This window comes from Fusarium pseudograminearum, chromosome 3, assembly GCF_000303195.2.
Source record: "Fusarium pseudograminearum CS3096 chromosome 3, whole genome shotgun sequence".
In the NCBI taxonomy this organism is placed as follows: Eukaryota; Fungi; Ascomycota; class Sordariomycetes; order Hypocreales; family Nectriaceae; genus Fusarium; species Fusarium pseudograminearum.
In genome coordinates this window covers 1,230,059-1,254,122 of record NC_031953.1, presented here as the reverse complement: position 1 = coordinate 1,254,122, position 24,064 = coordinate 1,230,059, and the positions used below count along the sequence as shown (strand labels likewise).

Here is a 24,064-nt window from a genome sequence, read left to right as displayed (position 1 = left end):
ACTTGAAGGTACTATGATCACTTTGATAAGATTCTCAAGTGAAACGTTTATGATACAAGATAAATGTTGTATCGACTTACTGTGCAGATATCGTTGCACTCACCCTGGAGTTGAAACAAGTGACAATAGTGTGTTTTGGATTTATGCAAAGACCTATGGAGCAGAGAAGAAAAAAGAACAAAAGAACAAAATAATATCAATTAATAACCATAACGTTCATGAACCATTAATTTAAATCAATATACCAAGGCACCCGAGCGACCGGGAACAGACGGGTACGTACCTAAGCGTGATCTGTGGGGAAAGGGTGGGGCCGAAGTGGAATTAAGGGACCAACAAAACGTCGACGTCAACGTCAGTTTTTTTCACCGAAGCAGGCACGAGGAGGGGCAAGGCAGGCGCAAACAGGGCATGTGTCAGCGTCAGACATGGCATGATGGCAGGTATGACCGCGGTCACTGGCTGGTAGAACAGGTACATTACTTATTGTAAATGCCCCGGTCCCGGTCCCAGTCCCAGTTCCAGTCCCAGGACGGCGGCGGCCTGGCCGATGGATGAATGACTCTCCAGTTGTTTTATTGTTAGTTAATAACCGGAGACAGATAGACATTCTTTTCCATTCTCTTCTTTTTTTCTCCATTTATTATTATTTTCGTCCTGCAGCTCATCCCATTGTTCTCTCTGTGTGTGAATAAGCAATAATAGGAGGCGATCCCTTTCCCCCTTCCTCTCCCTGTTTGAGCCTCTTTCTTCAGAGCCTCCACCTCAACGGTCCTGGTCTTAACGTTCCCTGAAAGCATCCGCTCATCAAGGTTACGGCTCAGCAATAAGCAGAGCAGAACAAAAAAATAAACTCGTTCACCAAAATCAAGCCTTTTCTTCCTATTATAAAAGGGAAAGCGGGACCCAAACAGGATCTGCCAACAAAGCGAAACGAGTGCCACTTCACATCACTTGGATTTTATCCCAAAACACCAAGACCAACACCACTGTCGCTGCCGCTAGCTACTACCTACTTCGCGCCAATCGCCAATCGCCGAAGCCGCAAACGCCGGCCTCCTCATCCTACTCCCGCCCCTCCTCGACCGCCCTTTCCACGCCCTGGGCTCGGCTCGCCTCTGCTTCTGGCCTGATTTATTAAGCCTTGCTCTCAGCTACCAACCTGCAACAAACATCTTCCCTTACACCACAAGTCTTTCCACCCGCTCGCTCATTTGGGGGACCCTATCATAGGACCAGCATTACAATACCGACACCGACACAGACCTGAACCACCAATCAGTTATCATGGCGCAGAAGCGACTTATGCAAGAACTCATACCCCTTCAAAAGGAAAAGTGGGTTGATATTGAGGTGTGTTTTTACAAGAATTCACAGTCAAAGGCGAGAACTAACATGCAGTTCCATTCAAGACCGACGAGTCGAACCTCCTTCGCTGGAAAGTCGGCCTCTGGGTCGTCAACCCCGACAGTGCCTGGCACGGTGCCTATCTCAAGGCCGAGATGAAGTTCCCGAACGATTACCCATACCAGCCTCCCTCTTTCAAATTCCTGACAAAGAGCATCTGCCACCCCAACGTTTACACCGACGGCGCTCTTTGCATCTCTATCCTCCACAAACCTGGTGAAGATGAGCACTCGGGCGAGCTGGCTAGCGAGCGTTGGAATGTGCTCCACGGTGTCGAGTCTGTGCTCCGATCCGTCCTGCTCCTCCTCGATGATCCCGAGATCAACTCCCCTGCGAACGTTGACGCAAGCGTCCTCTACCGCGACAACAGAGCCGATTACAACAGGCAGGCAAAAGAAATCGTTGATAAGTCTCAGAAGGACATACCATCAGGCTCTAGGATGCCTACCACCGATGAGCTCACCACTGCACCACAAAAGCCAGTCGACGACGACGCCGATTTCTGGAACATGACCGACGAGGAATTCAACTTTGGCGGTAGTGACAGTGAGGAGGATATGGAGGATTTTGATGATGACGATGACGACGACGACGACGACGACGTTAGAGACCGGAATTAGACGTCCTGGCGCAGTAGTGCATTTCTTGGGAAGGTCCAATATGGAGGGTCGGCTGTGTTCATCATCGGCATTTTAACGGTTTCGTCTTTTCATCTGCAGTATAGCCGGTATAGCGGGTTGTCTTTTATCATGGGCGTTAGAGATTCGCGACCTGTTCTGACTAGAATAGTCACGAACGAAGCACGGGATTTGGTATGCGGGAAGCGGGGATGGACCCGCGGTTTCTGTTTTATACATGCTGTTGCAAGGAGCAAAGGAGCGTGTTCCATGAGATTTCTTCATAGACAGAATACGAGATTCAGGCAATATTAGGGTGCCAAAACCTAAACATGGACTGTGAGGTTACTGTTCACTAGATGCTTCTTCGATAGGGCCACTAAAAAGAAGACCTAATGATATCAAGAAATGCAGAAAAGAGAATGACCGAAGTGACTTAATGGGCACCATGAACTGGTATCAAGAAATTCTAGAGACTGGATCAAGTGTACCACATCGTGATAAATAGTGCTTTGTATTCCTTTATCATGATCATAATCTGAGCCGCTACTTTCAGAAACCCAAATCGCTGTCGAAAACCAATAATTCAACGCGATGCCACCATCCTCACCTTCCTTGGATGGGGGAAAACGCCTCACGCTCAATGCTAAAGCAAGAATAATGTCGTGTCATAAGACAGCGGCGATTCCCATCGTCCGCCCATGCTTCGATTTCAACAAGCCAAACCACGAAATGCAACCACTTGCGCCCCTCCTGGTACGCCCCCAAAACACCACCTGAGGATGTCTACTGCTTGTCATTTGGCATGTCCATGTCGATATCTATCAGGTCGACCGACCCCTTTCTTTCAGATGAGGTTTTCCACGACATCATAGGAGGAGGCCTAGACCTCTCTTGCATTTCTGGGCTTCGAGGCTCCTCTGATATAGACAGAGCGCTGTCCGTGTTATTAGCACCGACTGTGTTGGGCGTTAGGGTAGCTGACGTTGGTTCCGTTGTAGATGCAGTCGAGGCCTGAGGTCGAGCTGGGAGTGTGGGAGGATCATCATCGAGAAGATCCGAACTGTGAATATAGTTTGACGAATCCCCATAGTCCTTCATCTCGGTACCTATTCCATCCTCCTGATCTTCGAATGGGTTGTCCCACCCGTTTCTACCATCGCTTCCAATCGATGCACGATTGCTGTCCATTGACCCAACGCTATCGGCTCGGTGTTTTCTCTTGGAAGGTGAGATGGGATCAAAGGTTTGGGTTGTCTTGACCTCAACTGTCGACTCTTCCTCGGCCAACTCTTGTCGAAAAGATTTGTTGTCCATCTTGACAAATCGCTCAAGCTGGGGTGGAAGGGGTTGCTTGGGAGTTTTGAGGGCCTCTTCGGTAGCATATACGAGCAATGGCTTGGTAGTGTCATTCCACATCTCCTTGAACACTTGCTCGATATCTAGTTTCTGTGATGGTGTTAGTCGTCAACTCTTCTATGGCACCAAGCCCGTTCCGTTTCCTTACCTCTGCTCTGGTGGCTGTTTCATCACCATAAGGAGTATGGGCCAGTCTCCACCATTGCTCAGCTGGTTTGCTCTCCTCCCCGTTCAGTTCTATCAAATCTTCTTCCTCGCGTTGACAGACATATATTATATGAGGAGATGTGGCCACTCCACGGAGTAGGTACTTTTTGCAGGTCATAGGCTCCGGACGACCTGGCTTGTCTGGCACAGTCAGAAGCCTTCCTAGGGCCCTCTGCTTCCTTGCCACCTGTTCCATTTCCGCATCGACCTCTGCAAAGGTCAGTCAATCATTTTCAGTCTACTCAGAGTCGCAAGACCTACCTTTGATCCTCTTGTCAAGACTTTCGAGCAACTTGTTCGAGTACTGAATCACCTCCTCAACCGTCTGGTACTGTTCCTCCGCAGCGCCATCGCGATCGGGAACAGCCCGGTGATACTCGGGGTACTTGCTTGTGTCGAATCCAGATTTCTCCAATGCCTGGAACTTTCCAAGCCCATCGAGATAGCTCTTGTACCCTTCCCACTGCTCTGCTGACATTTTCAAGAGGTCGGATTTGGTCTTGGCTTTATCGGTGACCCAAGCCTCGGCAAGGTGATCAATTTTCTCCTTTTCCTTCTCAAGGCGTGCCATCTCTTTTTTGGTCTCGCGCCAACCGTACTGGATGCGGCGGGCATCGTCCCTCCGCGATATCATGTACTTTTCTGGGTAGAATTCTTGCGGTATTTCTATTGGGTCCTTTGGTCCGTCGCAGCCGATGTCGAGTACCAATACTTCACCCATCTCCTTGAAAAAAGCCACCTTAGAGTCTTCGTTAATCGTCTCGGACCCAAGCGTATCGCTCCACATTACATGGTCAAGTGCCTCATACAGGGTCTTGATGCACTTGTACTCGTTACGTGTGTGCTCTATCTCGAGCATGCCGAAAGTTGCGTCCTCTTCCAGAATGTCGCCATGGAATAATGCAAGACTAGCAACTTGCATGATCGGCCGGATCGTTTCCATATGTCTCTGACCAAGCATCTCGTAAAATCGCTTCTCCTTGTCAAGACCGCTGTGTTCCATCAAGTCCACCAGCACATATGTTGAGCCATACCCACGCTCGGTGGAGTCCAGGAAAGCCATTAGACGGTGAACTTCCTCCTCAAACGCAGTGCCGCTATTAAAATCGCCGCTGTTCCAGCTCTGTTCGTTATTCATCTTAGCCAAAACTTCTGGCGCCAGGATCTCTTCACCTCTCCACCAGTTTTTGTTGTTACCATATGTCGGAGCCAAGTCGCCAATATTGAGAAGTACGTTTCGGGCTATGGGGATTTCATGCATGATCGTGAGGAGCCCGCCGAGTCGATGATAGGCCGCTGCGCCGGTCGTCGTCAACATTGCAGGAGCGCCTGGCGTCCGCTTTCTTTTCGATGCCGAAGGCCCATCCACTGGCGTCTCAGATTTACTGGCTGACCCAGTAGGGACCATTGCCCAGTCTGCTGCATTATAGGTTTCGCGGTTGGCAGGTCCAAACTGGATTGGCGCCGGCTCCGAGGGTCCTGTAAAGCCGGTTTCTTGTTGGGGTATCGTTATGCCAGCTTCTTGCGCCGACTCGCGAATGGCTCGTTGTACGTCGTCATCTTCCTGGGCCTGGCTGTTTGGGACACCTTGGTACGACTCGGTTAGTGTATGTTGGTTGGAGGGGGCAAGAGGAATACCGGGCACATGTGCCGCGGTCCAGTCCACCACCGTACCCAGAGGAGATCGATTGTTTGATCGGGAAGGAGGTCTCGAGGGAGCGCTGTATAGGTGGGAGTCGGGCGGAGGAGTTACACCTTGAATAACGGAGTGATCAGAGGATTCGACATGAAAGGCTGCAGAATTTAGTCAAGGTCAAGAAAGTGATACATGGAGAAACTGACATATCCCAGCATTGTTAGTGCTGCCGTCTCTATCTGCACTGAATACTGAGTCATCCCAGATCTTTTGGTATTTTGAGCGAAACTGTAGCGTTTTAGCATGCGATCGAACCCGGTCTCGATGCAGGAGAGAGGTATTCATACGCCTTCTTCATCATTGAACCACTGCTCGGCGACTCTTTCGGGGTCACGGTTGTTGAGCTATCGAAGAAACGCATGTCAGTCGCAACGTGTGCTTGGCAAACGATTTAGCCTGAGCTAACCTTGAGGGCTTGTATAACCAAGTCGCGATCATGTATGGCATTCAGATTGCAAACCTCCATCACCACATCAATTTCCCCCTCATTGGGCTCCATGGATGCCATGGTGTAGTGGTTGGCGAAGCTGTGAGGCCAAGGAGTAGGAAATATGAAGCTCCTCTTGGATGTCGTAGCTCAACCTGTTGATGTGGTGCTCCTCCCACTGAGGGGACGACGAACCAATGAGCTTGCCTCGAAGGACAGATGGGAAGAAGAATTGAACGAAGGGAGCAATGGGCAAAGAAAGAGCCGAAGAGTAAATAATGAGAGTTTGGAGAGCGCTTCTGACGAAACGCACTCGTTGTAAGTTGTATGAAAGGAATGAAGATGGACTACTAACTGATGAGCAGCTTCTCCTGCACTTCCAGTGGTCGCGGAGGGGTACGTACTGGATTAGCAGCGATAAGATAAGAAGGTGCTTTGCGCCTCATTAATTGATTCACACGTGCCGTGCTGTGTAGACATGCACTGGGACGTTGTTCCCTGATGACGATCTAACGCTGAGAGTAAAACTCCATTTTCTGTAGATTCAATTATTTAAATTGGCTTTTGAAAGCTCTGCTATAGGATACCGACTCATAATAGCTTATGAAATTTAAAGAAATTTGAGGCATGCAATCAAAGATCCAAGGTTATGTGTATGCCGAAACTGTGCAGGTAGGTAAGTAGGTGTGAGATATTTTGTGAAATGGTTAATTATAATGTTCTGCCCATTTTTTCTGGGACAGAGAGGTGTGCTCAAGAGTGACCATGATTCTATATATGAGTTGGCCTATTGCCCAGTTTTATATCCAACATGGTGATATAGGTACGTTAGTAGGCAAGCAGTGTACCCGGATTCGTTGTGACAATGGTGTACACGAATAAAGATTACTACCTAGTCCAAGGTATCTAGGTAGGTATTGTGAATTAAAGATTGACGTTCCATGATGCTTATCTGAGGCCCGATACCTTAGTACCTACCAGATAAATGCAGCTTGCCGACGCACTTATCCTGTACAGAGTCGAACAGTAGCTTAATGGCTTAGAAGGTTCTAGAAGCTTCGACCATAGAGACGGGCAAGCTGGGGTTTAGTTACAGGAATAGCTGCAGCCCCGGTGGGTAAGCCGTCAAGTTGCAGGTGCTATGTACAGGCTTGGGGTCACAACAGATATGTGCAAGGTATCACGAGTATAAACGATGAGTAGAAAGCATAGCACATTTGCAGTAGGTAGGCCAAGATTTGAGCGTCCCCAATACCCGCTCAAGCTTCCAGGAACCATCTCGAGCTTCGGAGCTGGACGTCTTGGTCTGGACTTTGGGCGTCTGGGGCGCTATCTCCACCACGGCTAGGTATCGTCATAGGTCACTATACCCTGCGAGTGCTTTCAGGTATCATCGATAGGTTGGGTTGAGCCCGACATGACCTAGACTACCGCAGCATGACCGACAGAGTTTTAGTTAGACGTGCATGTTGCAGGAATTGACTTTTGTCAGCTCTGAATGATCCAACAGTTGACTTTGGATGGGAAGATTTACATGTGGCTATGCCGGTTGTGAACAAAACAAAAAAAGTCACTGATGTAATTAGATGTACATCTTCTTTATTCTGAATGGAAATCGATCGACTCGACGTCACCCCCACCTCCAGCCAGCCAGTGTCCATTCCATATCAAGGTCTCTATCTCCATGGCGGCCTGCCGCTTTCCCTTGGAAGCTTCCACAAGGTCCCATGGCCCCAGTATTTCCCAGCAGTGGCTTCTCTGAATTCCATCGCCTAGCCATCTTACGGTCGCATAGCGTAAGTACTAAGCTTTGGAGCATCAGTGTCAATAGGTTGACTTGACTTAATCCTCCTCACCTTTTGTGAACTCACACTTGCAACCAACACATTCCCCTCTCTTTAATCACACTTGAATTCACAAACAAACCTGTTTACTTTTGGTTTTCCTTTAAAAACAAAGCAACACGCTTCCTACTACCTACATACTACCCATTCTAGTTTCCACTCCTCGTCCACCGCTCACACTTCAACTCAACACATTTGAAGCACATCGCAAACTCACACACTCAAGAGCACAACACTGACCAAAAGCCACAATGGTCAAGGAGACAAAGCTCTACGACACCCTTAATGTTAAGCCTGAGGCTTCTCAGGACGAGATTAAGAAGGGATACAAGTAAGTAAACACAGCTTCTCATCATGCCACCGCCTCCAAGTACATGGGTAGCTCGACAGGTATGAAGCATCTTGTCGTCGCAAACGTCGCCCTTAGCGCAGTCCACATTAAGCCCATCGACCGTAGCTAACCAGCATGCTCTCACAGGAAAGCAGCCTTGAAATGGCACCCAGACAAGAACAAGAACAGCCCCGATGCGGCTGAAAAGTTCAAAGAATGCTCGCAAGCATACGAGATTCTCTCCGACCCCGAAAAGCGCAAGATTTATGATTCATATGGTCTCGAATTCCTCCTCCGTGGTGGTACCGCTCAACCCGAAACCGGTACCGGTGCCGGTGGCAATCCCTTTGCCGCTGGAGGCATGCCTGGCGGATTCAACTTCGAAGGCGGTATGCCCGGTGGAGGCACCCGAACTTTCCACTTCAACACCGGTGGCGGTGGTGCTGGCGGCTTTGGTTTCAGCAACCCCGAAGACATCTTCGCCGAGTTCATGCGTAACGGAGCCGGCGGTATGCACGGCGGCGTTGATGATGAGGACATGGCTGGCATGTTTGGCGGGTTCGCTGGAGGTCCTCGCAGCCGTGCTTCGCGCACGCGATCAGGCTTCGACGGACGAGTCAGGGAAACGACACCAGAGGTTACAACTGTTGAGCGACCTCTTCCTCTGACCCTTGAGGAGTTGTTCAACGGTGTTACCAAGAAGATGAAGATCAAGCGTAAGACGTTCGATGATTCCACCCAGAAGCGGGTGCAGACCGACCAAATTCTCGAAGTTCCCATCAAGCCCGGTCTGAAGAAGGGCTCCAAGATCAAGTTCAACGGAGTTGGTGATCAAGTAGAGGGAGGTCGCCAAGATCTTCACTTTATCGTCGAAGAGGTAAGCACAAATTCATGTCAACCCTAGGTATGATTCGATGACTAATAGTTTTATAGAAGGAACACCCTCTCTACAAGCGCGAGGACAACGACCTCGTCCACACAGTCACTCTTGACCTAAAGGAGGCCCTTACTGGATGGCGAAGAACAGTGACTACGATCGATGGCCGACAGCTCAACCTAGAGAAGGGCGGTCCTACCCAGCCCAACAGTGAGGAGCGTTACCCCGGCCTGGGCATGCCAATTTCGAAGAAACCGGGCCAGCGAGGCGACTTTGTCATCAAGTACAAGATCAACTTCCCATCAAGTTTGACTGCAGACCAGAAGCAGAAGCTGAGAGAGATCTTATAGAGGGCTCGCCGCGAGCGAAACCATTTGCAATTCTGCCCGGATACCAGAGATGTGCTGGAATTTTGTTCAAGCCGGCATCAGGATTCGGTTGCAGAAACTTGCATTACACATGATTGGTGTTTTGGCGTTGGGAACTTTACGAATAATGAAAAGAGTGGAAGTCTGATGAATGGACCTGGTCCCTTGGAGGAGCTCAGGTTGAAGAATACAAAGTTATAGGCGGATGAAAGGGAGTTGATTAGCATGTGGCCTTTGATATCCATTTGATGGTTGTTTAATTAGTAGCACTTATGTCTTATATAGCTGTCTAATACTGAGGCAGGTTTGAACATTCGATCAATTTGTATTCTGTATGTTTTGGTTGGTGCAAATTAGGCTGTTGATGTGATCACGATGCAATGACTAAGTAGGTTGTTTGTATATAGACTGATACAAATCCCTCAAGCCAAACATGGCGAGGGTCCGCCGTTGCTGAGTGACTGTTTGCATGCAGTCTTATGATGACCACAACATGTGCATGGCTTGTTGATAAACGGGTGGTCGGTTAGAATTCTCCGTCACTGCAGCAAGGTATGTTGTATGGATGGGATGTCTTCTTGGTGCTTATGTACGGTACCCAGAAACCTTGATGAGAGGTATTTCTCATCTAAGCCAACCAACCCGTTGCTTCGAAGCAGCCCTGGTCCATGCTACTAACTCATGCTTGTTAGAGGCTCAAAGAACAACATCGCTGATGCGGGCCGGTAGGAAGGGAAGAAAACGGGTCCCCCTCACTTAGTGTCTTGTTTAACAGGGATTCAAAGTGCAGCGATGACGACACTTGGCGGTTCTAAGTCGGACCTTAGTTTTGGTTTTAGTAGCTTGGGCTTGGGCTTGGATGGAGGGGGAGGGGCATTTTATTCGTGTATTTGTTCATTGCATTCGATTTGATTCGGGATCGCGAGGGGTTTTGTCTGACTTGCAAGTGTTGGTGAAGACTCCAATCGTGACTCGACTGGATAGTATGAGCAGTATATGTGATTGAACTACCTGTGTATGTTTCTTGATATTTGATGCACAATGCCGTTACTATACTTGTCTAACTCATTTGGCTTATAATCATGATGATGTCTCTGGTGCTCCCCATGCCCGCGGGGTTTCTCAACCACCCTGTCTACCCTCAGTCTTATACGCTGGATGGCTGATGCACCTTGAAAAGCAACACCCCGTCGATGGAACCCAACCCGGACAACCCCCGTAGTCTTGACTTAGTAGAAGCCCCAGTTACACTCGCATGTTCCAATTACAGCTTGCTACAGTACCATGAGCTTTCCGTCACCTTCTGGGCTTCCTCCGTATCTTCAATCAAGGAAAGACAGCTCCTCCATAAAACCTCCGTTCGCCCACACTTTCTCCATCACTCTCGTTTTCTTCTCTCACCATCTCTCGCTCCACTGTTCTTCCACGACCTTCTCTCCTATTTCCCTACTTAACACGCCCAATTCCTTCTAGGACCTACACATACTTCTTCTCTAAAAGCTTCACCATTACTATCCGCCGAAATGCCTGAGGTATGTTCTGTACAGCCAGCAATAGCGTGGGCTCTTAGCTGACATGTGACTCCAGATCAACACCCTCCTGTTCGACTGCGACAACACCCTCGTCCTCTCTGAGGAGCTTGCCTTTGAGGCTTGCGCTGGTCTCATCAACGAGATCTGCGAGTCTCGCCAGGTCGACATGCGCTTCACTGGCGACACTCTCATCAAGGAGTTCGTTGGCCAAAACTTCCGTGGCATGCTCACCACCCTCCAAAAGAACTACAACATCGACATTTCCGCCGAGGATCTCGAAACCTACGTCCGAAAGGAGGAAGACGCCGTCATCGCCAAGCTCAAGGAAGCCCTCAAGCCTTGCGTTGGTGTCGATGAGCAGCTGGAGAAGCTTGTTGCCTCCAGAAAGTACACTATGTCCGTTGTGTCTTCCTCAGCTCTTCGACGAGTTCGCGCTTCTATCGAGAAGGTTGGCCAGGACAAGTACTTCCCTGGCGACGTTGTCTTCTCTGCTGCCACAAGTCTCGAGAAGCCTACCAGCAAGCCTGACCCCGCCATCTACCTCCACGCTCTTGACAAGCTTGGCAAGAAGGCCGAGGAGGCAGTTGCCATTGAGGACAGCAAGAGCGGTACTCTCAGCGGTACCCGTGCTGGAATCAAGGTCATCGGTTACGTCGGTCCTTATGCTGAGGACAAGCAGGCCGAGATGGAGCAGATCTTGAGAGATGCTGGTGCTGTGGTCATCATGCGTGACTGGTCCGAGTTCCCCTCTGCTCTGCAAAAGATTGAGGCTGGTGAGGTTTAGACTAGAGAAAAGTTTGTTGCTATGACAATCTACTTTGAGGAATACCCAAATTTACATATAGGCCATATAGCGAGAGGGACGTTCAGGATAACAAAGTCCTGCTTAACTAATACAATTTTGATGAATCTACTTGGATATCATGAGACATGGGTGACCAATCTAAGACATGTTCACATTAACCAGTCAACATGGTACTTCTCATGATCGATTAATACTGTAAGCATCTTCGTTTCAAAAAATTAATTGGTATTCCATATATAATGCACCTATTATTTCCGCCAATCCATTAAGAAGCTGTTAACACTCTGCAATGTGGCACGACTAGGATTCGCCCCAGGATAAGCTGTCATGATGAGGCCTAATCTCGACTTGATCAAGTTCTTCGTAAACGAGACATTTTTTGTCGAATCCCTGATCTTTCCTTCATCGTCGAACAGGTAGCATGATATGGCAAGGGCCACACCAACTGATAGATCCTTTCCAGACTCACATGCCACAGCAATACGTCGTTCACCAGGTTCCTCAACCGAGGCAAGATATTTAGCAGCGAAGTCGCATATTTCAGGTAGCGCAGTGCGAAGATTCCGACTTGCCAGCTTGCTTTTCCCAAGGCCAGCTTGCATATATGTTTTAGACTTTAACCATGAGTCCTTTGGTGTTGTATCTTGGGTTATGGCTATGCGACATTCGGTGGGCATGGCAGGAAGGGGCAAAGCGCATACAGATATGTGAGGCACGATCTGTATTTGAGAACCTTCATCTTTCTTGCTAGTCGCTTGTTCGTCGACTATCCTAGAGATGAGACCTGGCAGTTCTGCTTCTGGTGTCTCAAGAAGCTCATTGATATTCTCCCAGAACAAGGGCGACTCGAGACCATGTGCCCACATTTCAGTATCATCGCCTGCACCCTGGATGTATCCGCCCTCGCCCATCTCACTTTCTACCACACGGTGACTAGCCGTGCAGCATATCACAGGCCGGAAATCCTCGAATATGGACTCTGTATCTTCCGGTGAAGGAAGGGTCGAATCAGGAGTTACCCAGAACGGGCGCAGTGGCTTGGTGAGACATGTTGGGAGATTTAGGTTGAGAGCTTTAAAGGAGGCAACAAATCCAGGGATGAGAGTGGAAATTTGTGAGTGAGTCGTTGCAGGAAGATGAGCTGGGAGGTAAAGCTTGCTGGAGGAAGGGTGTGAGGGGAGAATAGCGAGGTTAAGAACGGTGCACCAGATGGGGATTGTGGAAGAGAGGGCATCGGGCATTCCTGTATAAGTCAGTACTCAAACTTGTGGATATGCTCCGATACAGGGCTTACGCTTGCCACGACGAGTAGAATCGACGATTATGATACTGTTAACGAGTTAACTTTTCACTCTAAAGATAAGAATGAATACTCCATCTCAGTACGTACCCATCGTTCTTCTCAATGATTTCAACCAAATGAAGATTTAATCTCCTCGTGCTAAACTTCCAGGCTCTTTCGTGACCATCCGTACTTTTGAAATACGCACTCGCGCCTTTCCGCTCAGGAGGGATATACCAACTACCACAACGTTCATTGGCAACGAGTGGTCGTGGGGCATATGAATGAGACACATTGTCTACAAACTCTGCGTCGGTTTGAATGCTGGTTAGACGGTTATGGATTGTGAGTGTTGTGCGTTTGAGAGAGGCCATCAACTGGGACATGGAGAGTTGTTCATTTTGGGGGAGGATGAGATCGGAGAAGTGGGGGTCGGGCATGATTGCGGCTAGATTTATGCTTTGGACCAATCGAGTATACAAGTAATTGGGGGATAATATTAAATAGAGAAATGAATGAGTTTAGATCTTGGAACGATCGATATAAGGTGTGGTGTTGGGTTTTTGGTGGAGCTACAAAGTTAAGAGCCCGCATGGCGGCTTTTCCCACCCCGCAATAAACCCAGAGCATGTTCACTTTCACTTCTCATGAGAACGTTTAATAATGTAAACAAAAAAAGGCTTGATCATTACTTTTGGTCGTAACCCGTCAGACATATTTACATGCAGCATATGGTATCCGTCTCTTGCTTTAGTTCATTACTCCAATCTCCACTTGCCATTCTCAATGACAATCTTGACCTCCCTGTTCTCATCGATACTCCTTCGGCCAGCCTCGAGGATGGCCGTTGTAGCAATGGTGTTCTTGAGTGTGGGGAGAGGCTTTGCGTCAAGGTCCTCAGGCTTGAGCTTGCCTGAGTTGACAGCACGGCAGCCATCGACAAACTTCTCAATGGAAATGTAACCGTAACCGGTCTGGCCGGCAAAGTTTCCATCCTCATCGGGGGCGTACTTCATGTAGAAGGGGTTGTACCACATCATCTGACCGACGGAGTCGTCGGCGACGTCGTAACCTCGCTTGGCCTGGTCGACACGGATCTCACCGTTGGCGGCGAGGTAGTGGAAATACTGGTTGGAGTGGACACCGGCCTTTTGGGGTGCGGTCCATGAGGCAGTGTAGACACCAACGGCGCGCTTGGTGGGCTCGCCGTTCTTGTTCCAGGTGACGAGAAGAGAGATTGTGTCCTCGGTACAAGGATCACAACCGAGTTCAACGGCAACACCCTTGGAGGAAGAAGCATTGACACTCACGGGGACGTATCCGCGCTCCTGAACCATGGAGTCGTTGATATCGATGTGGTGGCTGTTAAGGTAGTATGAGATATCAGACTCCTTGCCAGCCCAGGCCTTGAAGGTCTCAAGCTGTGACTTGGGCTGAGACATGTAGCTGTAGAAGTAGTTGAAGTCGCCAAGCTTCTGAGCCTTTGCGCGAGCATCAGCGTAAGCGGGGTCGTAGCGCTTGTGGTGCTCAACATAGACGTAGACACCCTTCTTCTGAGCGAGGTCGACGAGCTGTTGGTGCTCCTCGAGAACCTTGACGGCGGGCTTTGTGATCATGACATGGATGCCACGCTCAATGGCGTACTTGGCGATGGGGAAGTGAGTAGGGTCAGGAGTGAAGATTGTGATGGCATCACCGGGGCTGAGGGCATCGATGGCGGACTTGTAGGCATCGGGATCGACCTTATCGTTGGCAGGGAACGAGTCGAAGGAGGTGTCGAGGTCGTTGTAGACTTGTTGAATGTTCTTGTTGAGATGTTCGCCTGGAGGTGTTAGTAAGCGAAGGGGTGGTGATTTTGGTAGAGTACGTACGGATAGCAGGGAACTTCTTGCCATTGACACCAACCATGCCCAATTTGTTGACCTTTTCACGACGGCGCAAGTCAAAGAGACTCAGACCAACGACGCCGACCTTCTTGTCTGAACCAGAGGCACCACCACCAACAAAGCCGGTGGTGTACTCTCCGGTACCAATCTGAGAGTAAGGTGTTAGTCAATTGGTCGTTTGATTGGTGTCGTCAGATTCAACTTACCATCAAGACGTTCAGAGGATCCATTGTGAATGTGATGAGGGGCAACGCGGGGAAAGAAACAGAAGCTATGATGAGACTCAAGACAGAGTATGAGGGTATAAAAAGACTCCCAGACTAAAGTATGGAAGAATGCGCAAGTCGATTCAAGGTCTGAACTGGTCAAGAGAAGATGTCTAGAGTGCAATCATGAGCTCTCTTATGAATTGCTCGCTCATGTCTCCGCAAGCTAACCTGAGCCTTGGCTGCTGAAGCTGGGGGACATGTTCGGGGTTCTCTCCGTCTGCGATTGGAGGAAAAAAGAGACCCCGCCCTGGAAACCCCCCAATCTCGAGCTTGGGATGGAAAGTTGTTCTTATGGAGTCATGATAGGTACTGAAGAGCTCATGTGACTGTGGGGAAATGAATATGGGGGATATGATCTAGATTTATTGATCTACTCGTCTACAAAAGTAGGATCACAAGGGATTGCAATGTAAATATTGGTGATTTGTTGCTATGGACTGTGCTGTAGTCTATGGAGTCTAGGTATGGTACGAGAGCGGGGGTTTGGAGAAACAGTCCCCATAGCAGCTCTTTATTAGGTACTGATCACAACAGCTGCCGCATACCCGAGGCTAACCTTAGGCCTACCTACTAAGATAAATATCGAAATGCAGTATTAAAACACGGGAAGGCGCTTCTGCCCGCGGGTACTGAATAGCAATGGCCTTTTGCATGGAACAAAAGGGTCGAGCAACTAAGAACCACCCCCAAAGCATGGATCACCACTATAAACTCGGAGCAATCAGTGGGTTCCTTTAGTTGCGGCGATAATCAAATGAGGGGTAAAATGGCGGGGTCGGGCCCGGTTCCCCCACCCCCACGCCGCTATAACGACCGGCTCATGACCGCTTGTAAGTTGAAACTATGGGTGGCTTGAATGACAAGGGCATAGGCTATGTCGTACAGATATGTCTGTTTGACCTATACTTCCATCGATTATGCTTCTTATTGACAAGTAAAAGTGATTATGTGTCACGGAGAAATCAATTGTGAATCGTTGACTGACTCTTTTGTGCAACCCAATATCTCATTGTGGTAAATCCCACCTGCCACTTTGGGGGTACCATTACCAATAATTCCCCGTTCACTGGCCCTAGACAGAGCCTCTAAAACATCCAACAGGCTATCATGAAAATTTACCCCCCATCAACACTAAACTCCCCATGCATCAACATCACCACCACTAACATGCACTCAAACAACTCATACGCCCAACTCAGCCGCAAGTCGGTCGACTTCCAGGTACCTTGGTTTATTCCCTTCGGACTCGCCTGTATTTCAGCCATGCACTTTGCCTCACACACCGCATCCAGTACGGTCAGCTCGAGGCTCAAAGGGGGTGACTCTCGACCGGCTAATTCCAAACATCAGCGCGGGATGTCCAACATGGATCTTAAGCGACCCAATATTGCTGTTGTTTGATGAGCCTCTCTCTCCATCACCCTTCCCGTCCAGCCGGCTCCTTATACCAAACCTAGCTAGATCAACAGTTAAGGGTCTATGCAAAGTGTTTAATCCTAGAAAAGGGATGCATCCAGAAGCATGGAGGTTTCGTTCAACGTTTCTACCGAGTCGTATTCTTCAAGGAACCGACCGACCTGAACTGCCGGTCTCGCATTCCAGGTATCAAACCACCCAGCTGCCAAGATGTCAATCGATCATGGTACGAACCCGAGGATTCCGATACGTTTCTCATCAAGTACGGGCTTGACTTGCCGAGTCTTGGTCTTGGCTACGACGTTGAGGCTTTAGACTTCAGCATCACGACTGGCCTCTTATCACTCAATCTGATACCTCACTTCAAACAATTCCCACCTTACAAACGGGGTAGCGTGCCACCATTAACATAATTTTGTGGTCCTCTTGACCCCAGACTTGCACCGCATTCTTCCAATTGGGGGACGGTCGATCCAATACCCACGTCCGTCTTGGAGCACTTGACTTCCCGAAGCGAAGCGAATCCACCCCCAAACTGGGATTGGGACTGGCTGCCGAAAACGCACTTGTCGGTTCGACATGATGCCTTGAGCTTCCTACGCTAGGTGCCATAAGTTATAAAGTCCCTCTTTTGTTTCTCTTAAACTCTGGCCTTGTCGTTTTGCTGTCGTATCTATCTCGTTTCTTTCACGTCCCCTCTGTCGCCTCTCATCCTCAAACCATCCCCATACTTCTCATCATGACTTCTTCCAACGGTGCCACCAATGGCCAGAATGGTCACGCGGCCACACCCAGCTCGCTTCCTACCGGAATCTACGCCCCCGTCATGACCTTTTTCGACCCCGAGACTGAGGAGCTCGACATTCCTGTCATTAAGAAGCATGCCGTGCGACTCGGTGAGGCTGGCCTAGCTGGTCTTGTCGCTATGGGCTCCAACGGCGAGGCCGTCCACTGCACACGCGAGGAGAAGATTGCCGTTACCAAGGCTACACGAGAAGCGTTGGACGAGGCCGGTTTCCAGTCGGTTCCTGTTGTCCTCGGTGCCACAGAGGGTAGCGTCAAGGGTACGGTTGAGCTGTGCAAGCTGGCCGCCGAAGTTGGCGCTTCTGCCACTCTCGTTCTCCCTCCCTCTTACTACAAGGCTCAGATGAGCGAGGACGCCGTCTACAACTACTTCATCGACCTTGCCAACGCAAGCCCCATCCCCATCATCCTCTACAACTACCCCGGTGCTGTCGCTGGCCTTGACATGGACAGCGACCTCCTCATCAAGCTCGGCCAGCACCCCAACATTATCGGCACAAAGTTCACCTGTGGAAGCACTGGTAAGCTCACTCGAGTCGCTCTCGCTTCCGATGCCAAGACACCCTTCCAAGAGGGCTCCGGTTACCTCGCATTTGGTGGTATCGCCGATTTCACTGTCCAGACCCTTGTCAGCGGTGGCAGTGGTATTATTGCTGGCGGTGCCAATGTCATGCCCAAGACCTGCGTCAAGGTCTGGGACCTCTACGTCAAGGGCAAGAGAGACGAGGCTCAAGCTCTCCAGAAGAAGCTCTCCAAGGGCGATTGGGTGCTGACCAAGGCTGCCATCGCTGGTACCAAGTCCGCTATCCAAAGCTACTACGGCTACGGCGGACACCCTCGACGACCCCTTCCCCGTCTCACACCCGAGCAGGCCAAGGGCATTGAGGAGGGTATCAAGGAGATCATGGAGATTGAGATGTCACTATGATACACGTTGGAAGACTGAACCCGTTATTTTCTGCTCCAATTGGCGAAGAGCCACTTATATGGAAAGGTATGAGTTTGCATAGCGTTGCATTTAATGGCAAAAACGAGCCCTATTGGCTCGACAGATGGGTTCATGCAGCGAATCTACTGTCTGGACTTGGTCATGACTATAAAATTATGAGCATATAAATGAATTTAAAAAATATATGAATTAAAAATGATCATGCAAGACTTATTTCTTTGGGAAATAACTTAGACTCAAAACGGGACATCATGAGGAGCAGCGAGCAGGACAAGCAGACAGTGTGCTGCCTTCCCATGAGCACATGTGTGTTGAATCATGTTCTACCTAACCATGATGATGTTGCCTCAATGTTATGAGAAGAGGACAAGATGCATGATGGATGACGATCTGTACTTCAGCCAGCTCCGTTGTCGGTTCAATGTGGCACCAGGCTAACGACCCCAGACCATCAATGTCATTGGTTAGTTAACGACTATCCCTTGCGTTCTGTATCTTATCCCTACTTTGACCATGACGGAAGGTGGTTGGGGACAAAGCCAATGGCATTTATCATCAAACATCGGTATTATTCGATCAGGCCTCTATTTGCACCACGCCAATCTCACATAATTCTTACCCATAATAGAGCCTTAACTTGTCGTCAACTATCTTCTTCTCAAATATCTCGCACTTTCCACTATATTGATAAGAGTAAACATGCGAGAAAGTGCCAGCGGCAGCGCGGCATCTGCCGTGGCCGAGAACGGTGTTGCTCCGCTGAGTGATGAACGGACTCCCTTGCTCAAGTCAAATGGCCAAGGTCAGAACCCAGATGCCGAGCCAACAAGTGAAGCTCAAGGGGATGCCCCGAATCAGGGTCTTCCAGCAGGCCAAGAAGAGGAGACGACCGTTGTTGCTGAGGAGGTACCGACTGGCAAGCTCATCCTCATCTTCGGCACTGCCTGGATAGGCGTCTTCCTGGGTGCCGTCGATTCCACTATCATCGCAACTCTTTCAGGGCCCATCTCAAGCGAGTTCCAATCTCTGAGTCTGCTGTCATGGCTTGCGACAGCTTATCTCATCTCCAATGCCGCGTGCCAGCCCATCTCAGGCCGGTTGACGGATATCTTCGGGCGAGGGCCGGGTCTCGTTTTCAGCAACCTCTTTTTCGCGGCTGGCAACCTCATCTGTGGTCTTGCGCATAGTCAAACCACTATGATTATCGGGCGTGTTGTTGCGGGTATTGGCGGTGGTGGTTTGATGAGCATCTCGACGTTCTTGGGCTCAGATTTGGTTCCTCTGCGCAGGAGAGGTATTGTTCAAGGCCTTGGTAACATTTGTTATGGCTCTGGAGCAATGCTTGGTGGTGTCTTTGGTGGTTTGATCAACGACCACACCTCCCAAGGTTGGAGACTTGCATTCTTGATCCAGGTACCGCCGGTGCTCGTCTCTGCTGTGGCCGTCCATTTCCTGGTCAGGGTCCCTCCCAAGCAGTCGGACAAGTCATTCCTCGCCCGTATAGACTTTGTAGGGGCGTTCCTGACATGCTCGTTCCTGGTGTTGCTACTCTTGGGACTTAACTCGGGCGGTAACATTGTCCCGTGGACGCACCCTCTTCCCTTGACCACAATTCCTCTGGCTGTCATCACATTCGGGTTATTCTTATTCTGGGAGAGCAAGGCCCGCCAGCCAATCATTCCTGTGAAGCTTCTCCTCGATCGAACTGTCTTGAATGCCTGTCTTTGCAATTTGGCCTGCACCATGGCGGTCATGGGGGCCCTCTTCTATGTTCCACTTTACCTGCAGGTTCTTGGTAGCAGCGCCACGCAGTCGGGTGTCCAGATCTTGCCATCCCCGATCGGTATCTCGATCGGCTCTCTCTTCTCTGGCTTCGTCATGAAGAAGACTGGAAAGTACACCAGGCTTGGAGTAGCAGGTTTACTCGTCCTCATCGCAGGTGTAGTAGTTCTGACCGTCCAGAATCAGTATAGCCCCAAGTGGCTGATGGGTGTTTCGTTCTTCTTGATCGGTTCCGGGTATGGCGCGACACTTACGACGACGTTACTGGCATGTATCGCTGCGGTAGATCACTCTCAACAAGCTGTTATCACATCTGCAACCTGTAAGTTGTCCATGCACACGGTGGTGTTTAGTATTGCTAATAAAGCCTGCAGACCTAGCACGCAGTCTCGGTAGCACTGTTGGAATCACTATTGGTTCGGCTGTCTACCAAAACATCCTCAAGGCACGGCTTTGGGAGAGGTTCGGCGACCAGCCGGGCGCTGCAGATGAGATTCACCGCATCCGAGATGATCTCGATGAGATTAACCATCTCCCCGAGGGATGGTATGATGGAGTTGTTAGCTCCTTTGTAGATGCTTTCAGGGGTGTTTGGCTGACACTGTTGGCGTTTTCAATCCTGGGTTTGATCTGCGTGTCACTTATGAAGCAGCACACATTGCACTCGACTATTGAGAGACGGTGATTTTCACGACAAGGATGAGAAAATTATAAGGTATGACATGGATGAGAATTATACGATACGACATGGAAAATGGGTAATTTCATCCAAGGATAAGAGACACATGGTGTAGACAAAATTGATAGGTAATTGAGGTAGCCAGAATGTAAATCTGAATAATGAAAGACGTGTGCACTTGAAAGCAATTCTTCCTCATCCCAACAAGATACTTGACGTATCTACACCATACTACTGTCATATGCATCTCCAAATTTCATTTTAGGTTGGCGAGAATAAATAATCTGAAAACTTGATCTCAACAGATCTTGAACTGGCCTTTTCTCTTCTCATGGCCCTGGACTCAAGTTTTCCACTACACTACGGAAAGGTTCCCCTGACATCTTTCTCAGCTATTCAACACTGGAATGCAAGGGTTTTATACCCGGTGTCGAATAAAGTAATATGGTCACAATGAAACATGGGCTGCTGGGCAGAATATTGGTCATCGAAACAGCGTGGCTTGTCGTCAGAGATTTTCCCCTTACACCTTTTGAGATATATCACATCTCAAAGCAAAGGCTGGAAGGAATGATCGCCGAAAGTGACAAAGTTAATGTCTCAAAACGGTCGGTTCTTGGCTTGAGGAAGGTCATCTATCTACTGTGTTACACAGGCTTCAAGCATAGCAAGGGATCGACACTGATATCATGAATGATGAAACCAGTGAGCCGGTTTATGCCAGTTTTTTCAGCCATTTGTTCATTATTACATCTTGAGCTTGGATTTCAACTCGTATTCTACCCCAGAGATTATACATTATAGTATGTACACTACAGTATTGCACTACGAACGGCTGTCCAAGCTCCCTCGATAGCTTACGGACATTTCCGACCGGAGGTTATCCATCGATCAGCCACATCGCAAGGGATCTCAACCAAGGCGGCCGACAGTGTCGTTGAAGGCCTGCAGCGGTTGTCTAGCTGACCGATTTAGTTGAGATGCACTATCGCCTTTGCAGGTAAAAAGGAAACATATCAAAAGAGGGCTGAGGGTTTAAACGATGGTGAAATTAATGCACTGCCAAGAGTGAGTGTGTGAATGTTGAAGTTATTGTGTCTACATGAGATATGACTTGGACTAGTCTAGACCGCGTCAAAGGTCTAAGACTGTGAGACATTTGTATCGTGGCTTTTTTCTTCAACGCCATCCGGACGCTTTCACCGGAAAGGAGGCTCTGTTCTCGCTTATGGTAAAGTTTATTCTGCCTCTTTCAGTCACACAGCCTCAGGAGACCAGAGTGCTTAACAGTGTATGGACTAAGATACGAAGTTATCAAAACAGCCTATGCTATTGGGTAGCTTATCTTGATCTATGGTCGACTAATCTTTGAACTGAAGGGGCGTGCATATTAGCTTTTCTATTGCACTCCAGGAGATGGGAGTGAGATAGGAAAAAAGAGACCGGGCCGGAATAGTAGAGTGATTCATAATGTGGTGTGAAGCACAGACGACGGTCTTGCAACGCCTGTTATTTCCTTTAGATTATTCCGTTGGTTGTAGGGCAGAGTGGCAATATGATTGACAACATCCGTTGAGTCTAGATGCTGAGTCCAAGATGAGTGTTGGTCCCTAAAATGCTGATCCTGTAAATCGGACCGTCCAGGCCATGTTTGTTGGAGATCCTCGCATCATATTCGCCTTGTCTTTCGTAAGGACACAGTAAGGTGATATAACTGGCGTTTTGGACTAATCCCTACAGATACTCACCTATTCTGCATCGGGAGCATCAAGCCCCCCGCTGCCACAGGATATGGATAAGAGATATGGGCATCATATCTGATGAAGAACCGTTTGGAACCTATCAAAAGTTTTGTTTAATTAATGCTTCAAGTTTAGTCCTGTCCGCAGCAAAGTGAGACACAAAAGAGAAACCATGGCCAAGAAACGGGGGTCCTTATTTTCTCCAGCACTTGTTTAGCTTCCGCTTTGGCATCTTGACAGGCGCCACATACACTGTTACTTACGGAAATAGACAGCCAAGATGTCTCTTCCCTCTTACATTTTGAGTTCTCCTCAAAGGATGTGGCTTAACTAAAGAATGCCTTTGTCCAACAATGGAGCTGATCTACAACCCCGTTACAGTACGAGGGTCTAGTCGAGTTACCGAGGAGTGATCATCCGGAGAGACATCCGAGACACCATCAACATCAAAAGCGGTCGTATTGTAAATTCCGTTGTGCGAATGAGGGTATCTGATACGTAAAGATGGCTTCATAAGGTTCTACTCTGTAACACAATCGCCAAAGGATCCGCCTAGAACGGAGTTTTGAGGCCTACCTGTTGGCTAAGATAGGTTCCAGACCCGTCGATCGTGACGGCCCTGCGGTACAGTATGATTTCAACAGAGCGGCAGTCATGGGGTGAAGCGGCCGACCCTGATCTTGATCCCCGGAAGATGGTTACAGTGAGATGTGATGGGCCAACCAGGATGAAAACTCAGCACCCGGATATGGCTGCGAGATCGAAGATAGAGTTGGATGCAAGGTACCATCTGCAAGGGCCCTGGAGACGTTGATTCGCCATATCGCCTTCAGGGTCCTGGATCGATCTGCATATAGATATGCTTGGTAGATCCTGTCTCAGATGTATCTTGTTTCGTCTTACTGACTTTCCCTTTGTTCAAAACATCCCTCACACTCTCTTATAATGAAATACATAACCATCACGCTGCTGTTGAGCACATTGTGCTCAGCTCAGCGATACACTTATACCACCCGCACAATGACCGAATGCTTTAGTACGACACAGTCAAGCTTCGGTCCCACGGTGCCCACCCAGGGTCAAGACAACTACTACACTGTCGAGATGCCCGAGTGTCAAGACTGTGACTGCACAGATTGTGCATACACCAACACATATACAACAACACTAGATGTCTTTGCTCCAACAGGCGTCGCACAACTTCCATACTCAGTCAAGGAAGTATATCGGGGCATGTCGGCTATGCCAGCTGATGCTGAGACGACTGCTGTCCCATACGGCTTCACGTCTGGTGTCGAGACGTGTAACAACTGTGGAGATGAGCCCATCACTGCAACTATGACTTATCCCCGCGGCGGTTCACCATATCAAGAAAGTGTACCAACAGCAACACCCGCGGCTGATAGCTCTTTCGAGCCTCCTTCAACACTACGCACTGAAGTTGCCGACGGCCCTAAGACGGCACGTCTAGAGAACACTATTCTCGAGCACAAGGCCATCGAGTACCAGGGCCAAGCAGCCAGTTCTTCCAACTTTGCCAAGTTTGGTCTCAGCAGTGACTCTGACTCTGACTCTGACTCTGAACCAAAGAACTCTGGTGGTCTATCCAAGAATATCAAGAACTACGCCAAGATGAGAGATGTAGCACCTTCACGGGATGCAGACGGAGCTGCTATGGGCAGAAAGCCACCAGCAGGAATCGCCATGGCTTTACTTGTGCCTATAGCGTTGCTGATGTAAGAATAGAAAAGAAAAAACAAGGAGTGGAATGGATGGTGCTTTACA

The 24,064-nt window shown here is 49.1% G+C and overlaps 9 protein-coding genes across 9 annotated transcripts, besides 2 other annotated features; 6 read left to right on the top strand and 3 right to left on the bottom strand.

Annotated features, from left to right (window-relative positions):
* Nucleotides 1–1,287: 1,287 nt before the first annotated feature.
* On the top strand, nucleotides 1,288–2,027 carry FPSE_06530 (uncharacterized protein; the record flags this gene model as incomplete). Its single annotated transcript, XM_009259648.1, has 2 exons — nucleotides 1,288–1,353; nucleotides 1,413–2,027. 2 exons carry the CDS (start codon nucleotides 1,288–1,290, stop codon nucleotides 2,025–2,027), a joined length of 681 nt encoding a protein of 226 aa, XP_009257923.1.
* Nucleotides 1,977–2,010: a microsatellite.
* Nucleotides 2,028–2,810: 783 nt separating the features above from the next.
* Nucleotides 2,811–5,794, bottom strand: FPSE_06529 (uncharacterized protein; the record flags this gene model as incomplete). The annotated part of the gene is made up of 6 exons (XM_009259647.1): nucleotides 2,811–3,473; nucleotides 3,532–3,800; nucleotides 3,852–5,384; nucleotides 5,433–5,514; nucleotides 5,574–5,630; nucleotides 5,693–5,794. The coding sequence occupies 6 exons, from the start codon at nucleotides 5,792–5,794 to the stop codon at nucleotides 2,811–2,813; spliced, it is 2,706 nt and encodes a 901-aa protein (XP_009257922.1).
* A 2,014-nt stretch (nucleotides 5,795–7,808) lies between these two features.
* Nucleotides 7,809–9,115, top strand: FPSE_06528 (uncharacterized protein; the record flags this gene model as incomplete). Its single annotated transcript, XM_009259646.1, has 3 exons — nucleotides 7,809–7,888; nucleotides 8,036–8,765; nucleotides 8,822–9,115. 3 exons carry the CDS (start codon nucleotides 7,809–7,811, stop codon nucleotides 9,113–9,115), a joined length of 1,104 nt encoding a protein of 367 aa, XP_009257921.1.
* Nucleotides 9,116–10,656: 1,541 nt separating this feature from the next.
* FPSE_06527 (uncharacterized protein) lies at nucleotides 10,657–11,449 on the top strand (the record flags this gene model as incomplete). Its single annotated transcript, XM_009259645.1, has 2 exons — nucleotides 10,657–10,665; nucleotides 10,721–11,449. 2 exons carry the CDS (start codon nucleotides 10,657–10,659, stop codon nucleotides 11,447–11,449), a joined length of 738 nt encoding a protein of 245 aa, XP_009257920.1.
* Nucleotides 11,450–11,718: 269 nt separating this feature from the next.
* Nucleotides 11,719–13,192, bottom strand: FPSE_06526 (uncharacterized protein; the record flags this gene model as incomplete). The annotated part of the gene is made up of 3 exons (XM_009259644.1): nucleotides 11,719–12,713; nucleotides 12,765–12,799; nucleotides 12,861–13,192. The coding sequence occupies 3 exons, from the start codon at nucleotides 13,190–13,192 to the stop codon at nucleotides 11,719–11,721; spliced, it is 1,362 nt and encodes a 453-aa protein (XP_009257919.1).
* Nucleotides 13,193–13,510: 318 nt separating this feature from the next.
* FPSE_06525 (uncharacterized protein) lies at nucleotides 13,511–14,868 on the bottom strand (the record flags this gene model as incomplete). Its single annotated transcript, XM_009259643.1, has 3 exons — nucleotides 13,511–14,574; nucleotides 14,624–14,786; nucleotides 14,845–14,868. 3 exons carry the CDS (start codon nucleotides 14,866–14,868, stop codon nucleotides 13,511–13,513), a joined length of 1,251 nt encoding a protein of 416 aa, XP_009257918.1.
* Nucleotides 14,869–17,062: 2,194 nt separating this feature from the next.
* On the top strand, nucleotides 17,063–18,055 carry FPSE_06524 (uncharacterized protein; the record flags this gene model as incomplete). The annotated part of the gene is made up of 1 exon (XM_009259642.1): nucleotides 17,063–18,055. One exon carries the CDS (start codon nucleotides 17,063–17,065, stop codon nucleotides 18,053–18,055), a length of 993 nt encoding a protein of 330 aa, XP_009257917.1.
* A 182-nt stretch (nucleotides 18,056–18,237) lies between these two features.
* Nucleotides 18,238–18,273: a repeat region.
* Nucleotides 18,274–18,775: 502 nt separating this feature from the next.
* On the top strand, nucleotides 18,776–20,849 carry FPSE_06523 (uncharacterized protein; the record flags this gene model as incomplete). Its single annotated transcript, XM_009259641.1, has 4 exons — nucleotides 18,776–20,180; nucleotides 20,233–20,404; nucleotides 20,511–20,573; nucleotides 20,843–20,849. 4 exons carry the CDS (start codon nucleotides 18,776–18,778, stop codon nucleotides 20,847–20,849), a joined length of 1,647 nt encoding a protein of 548 aa, XP_009257916.1.
* Nucleotides 20,850–23,299: 2,450 nt separating this feature from the next.
* On the top strand, nucleotides 23,300–24,019 carry FPSE_06522 (uncharacterized protein; the record flags this gene model as incomplete). Its single annotated transcript, XM_009259640.1, has 1 exon — nucleotides 23,300–24,019. One exon carries the CDS (start codon nucleotides 23,300–23,302, stop codon nucleotides 24,017–24,019), a length of 720 nt encoding a protein of 239 aa, XP_009257915.1.
* Between the last annotated feature and the right edge of the window lie 45 nt (nucleotides 24,020–24,064).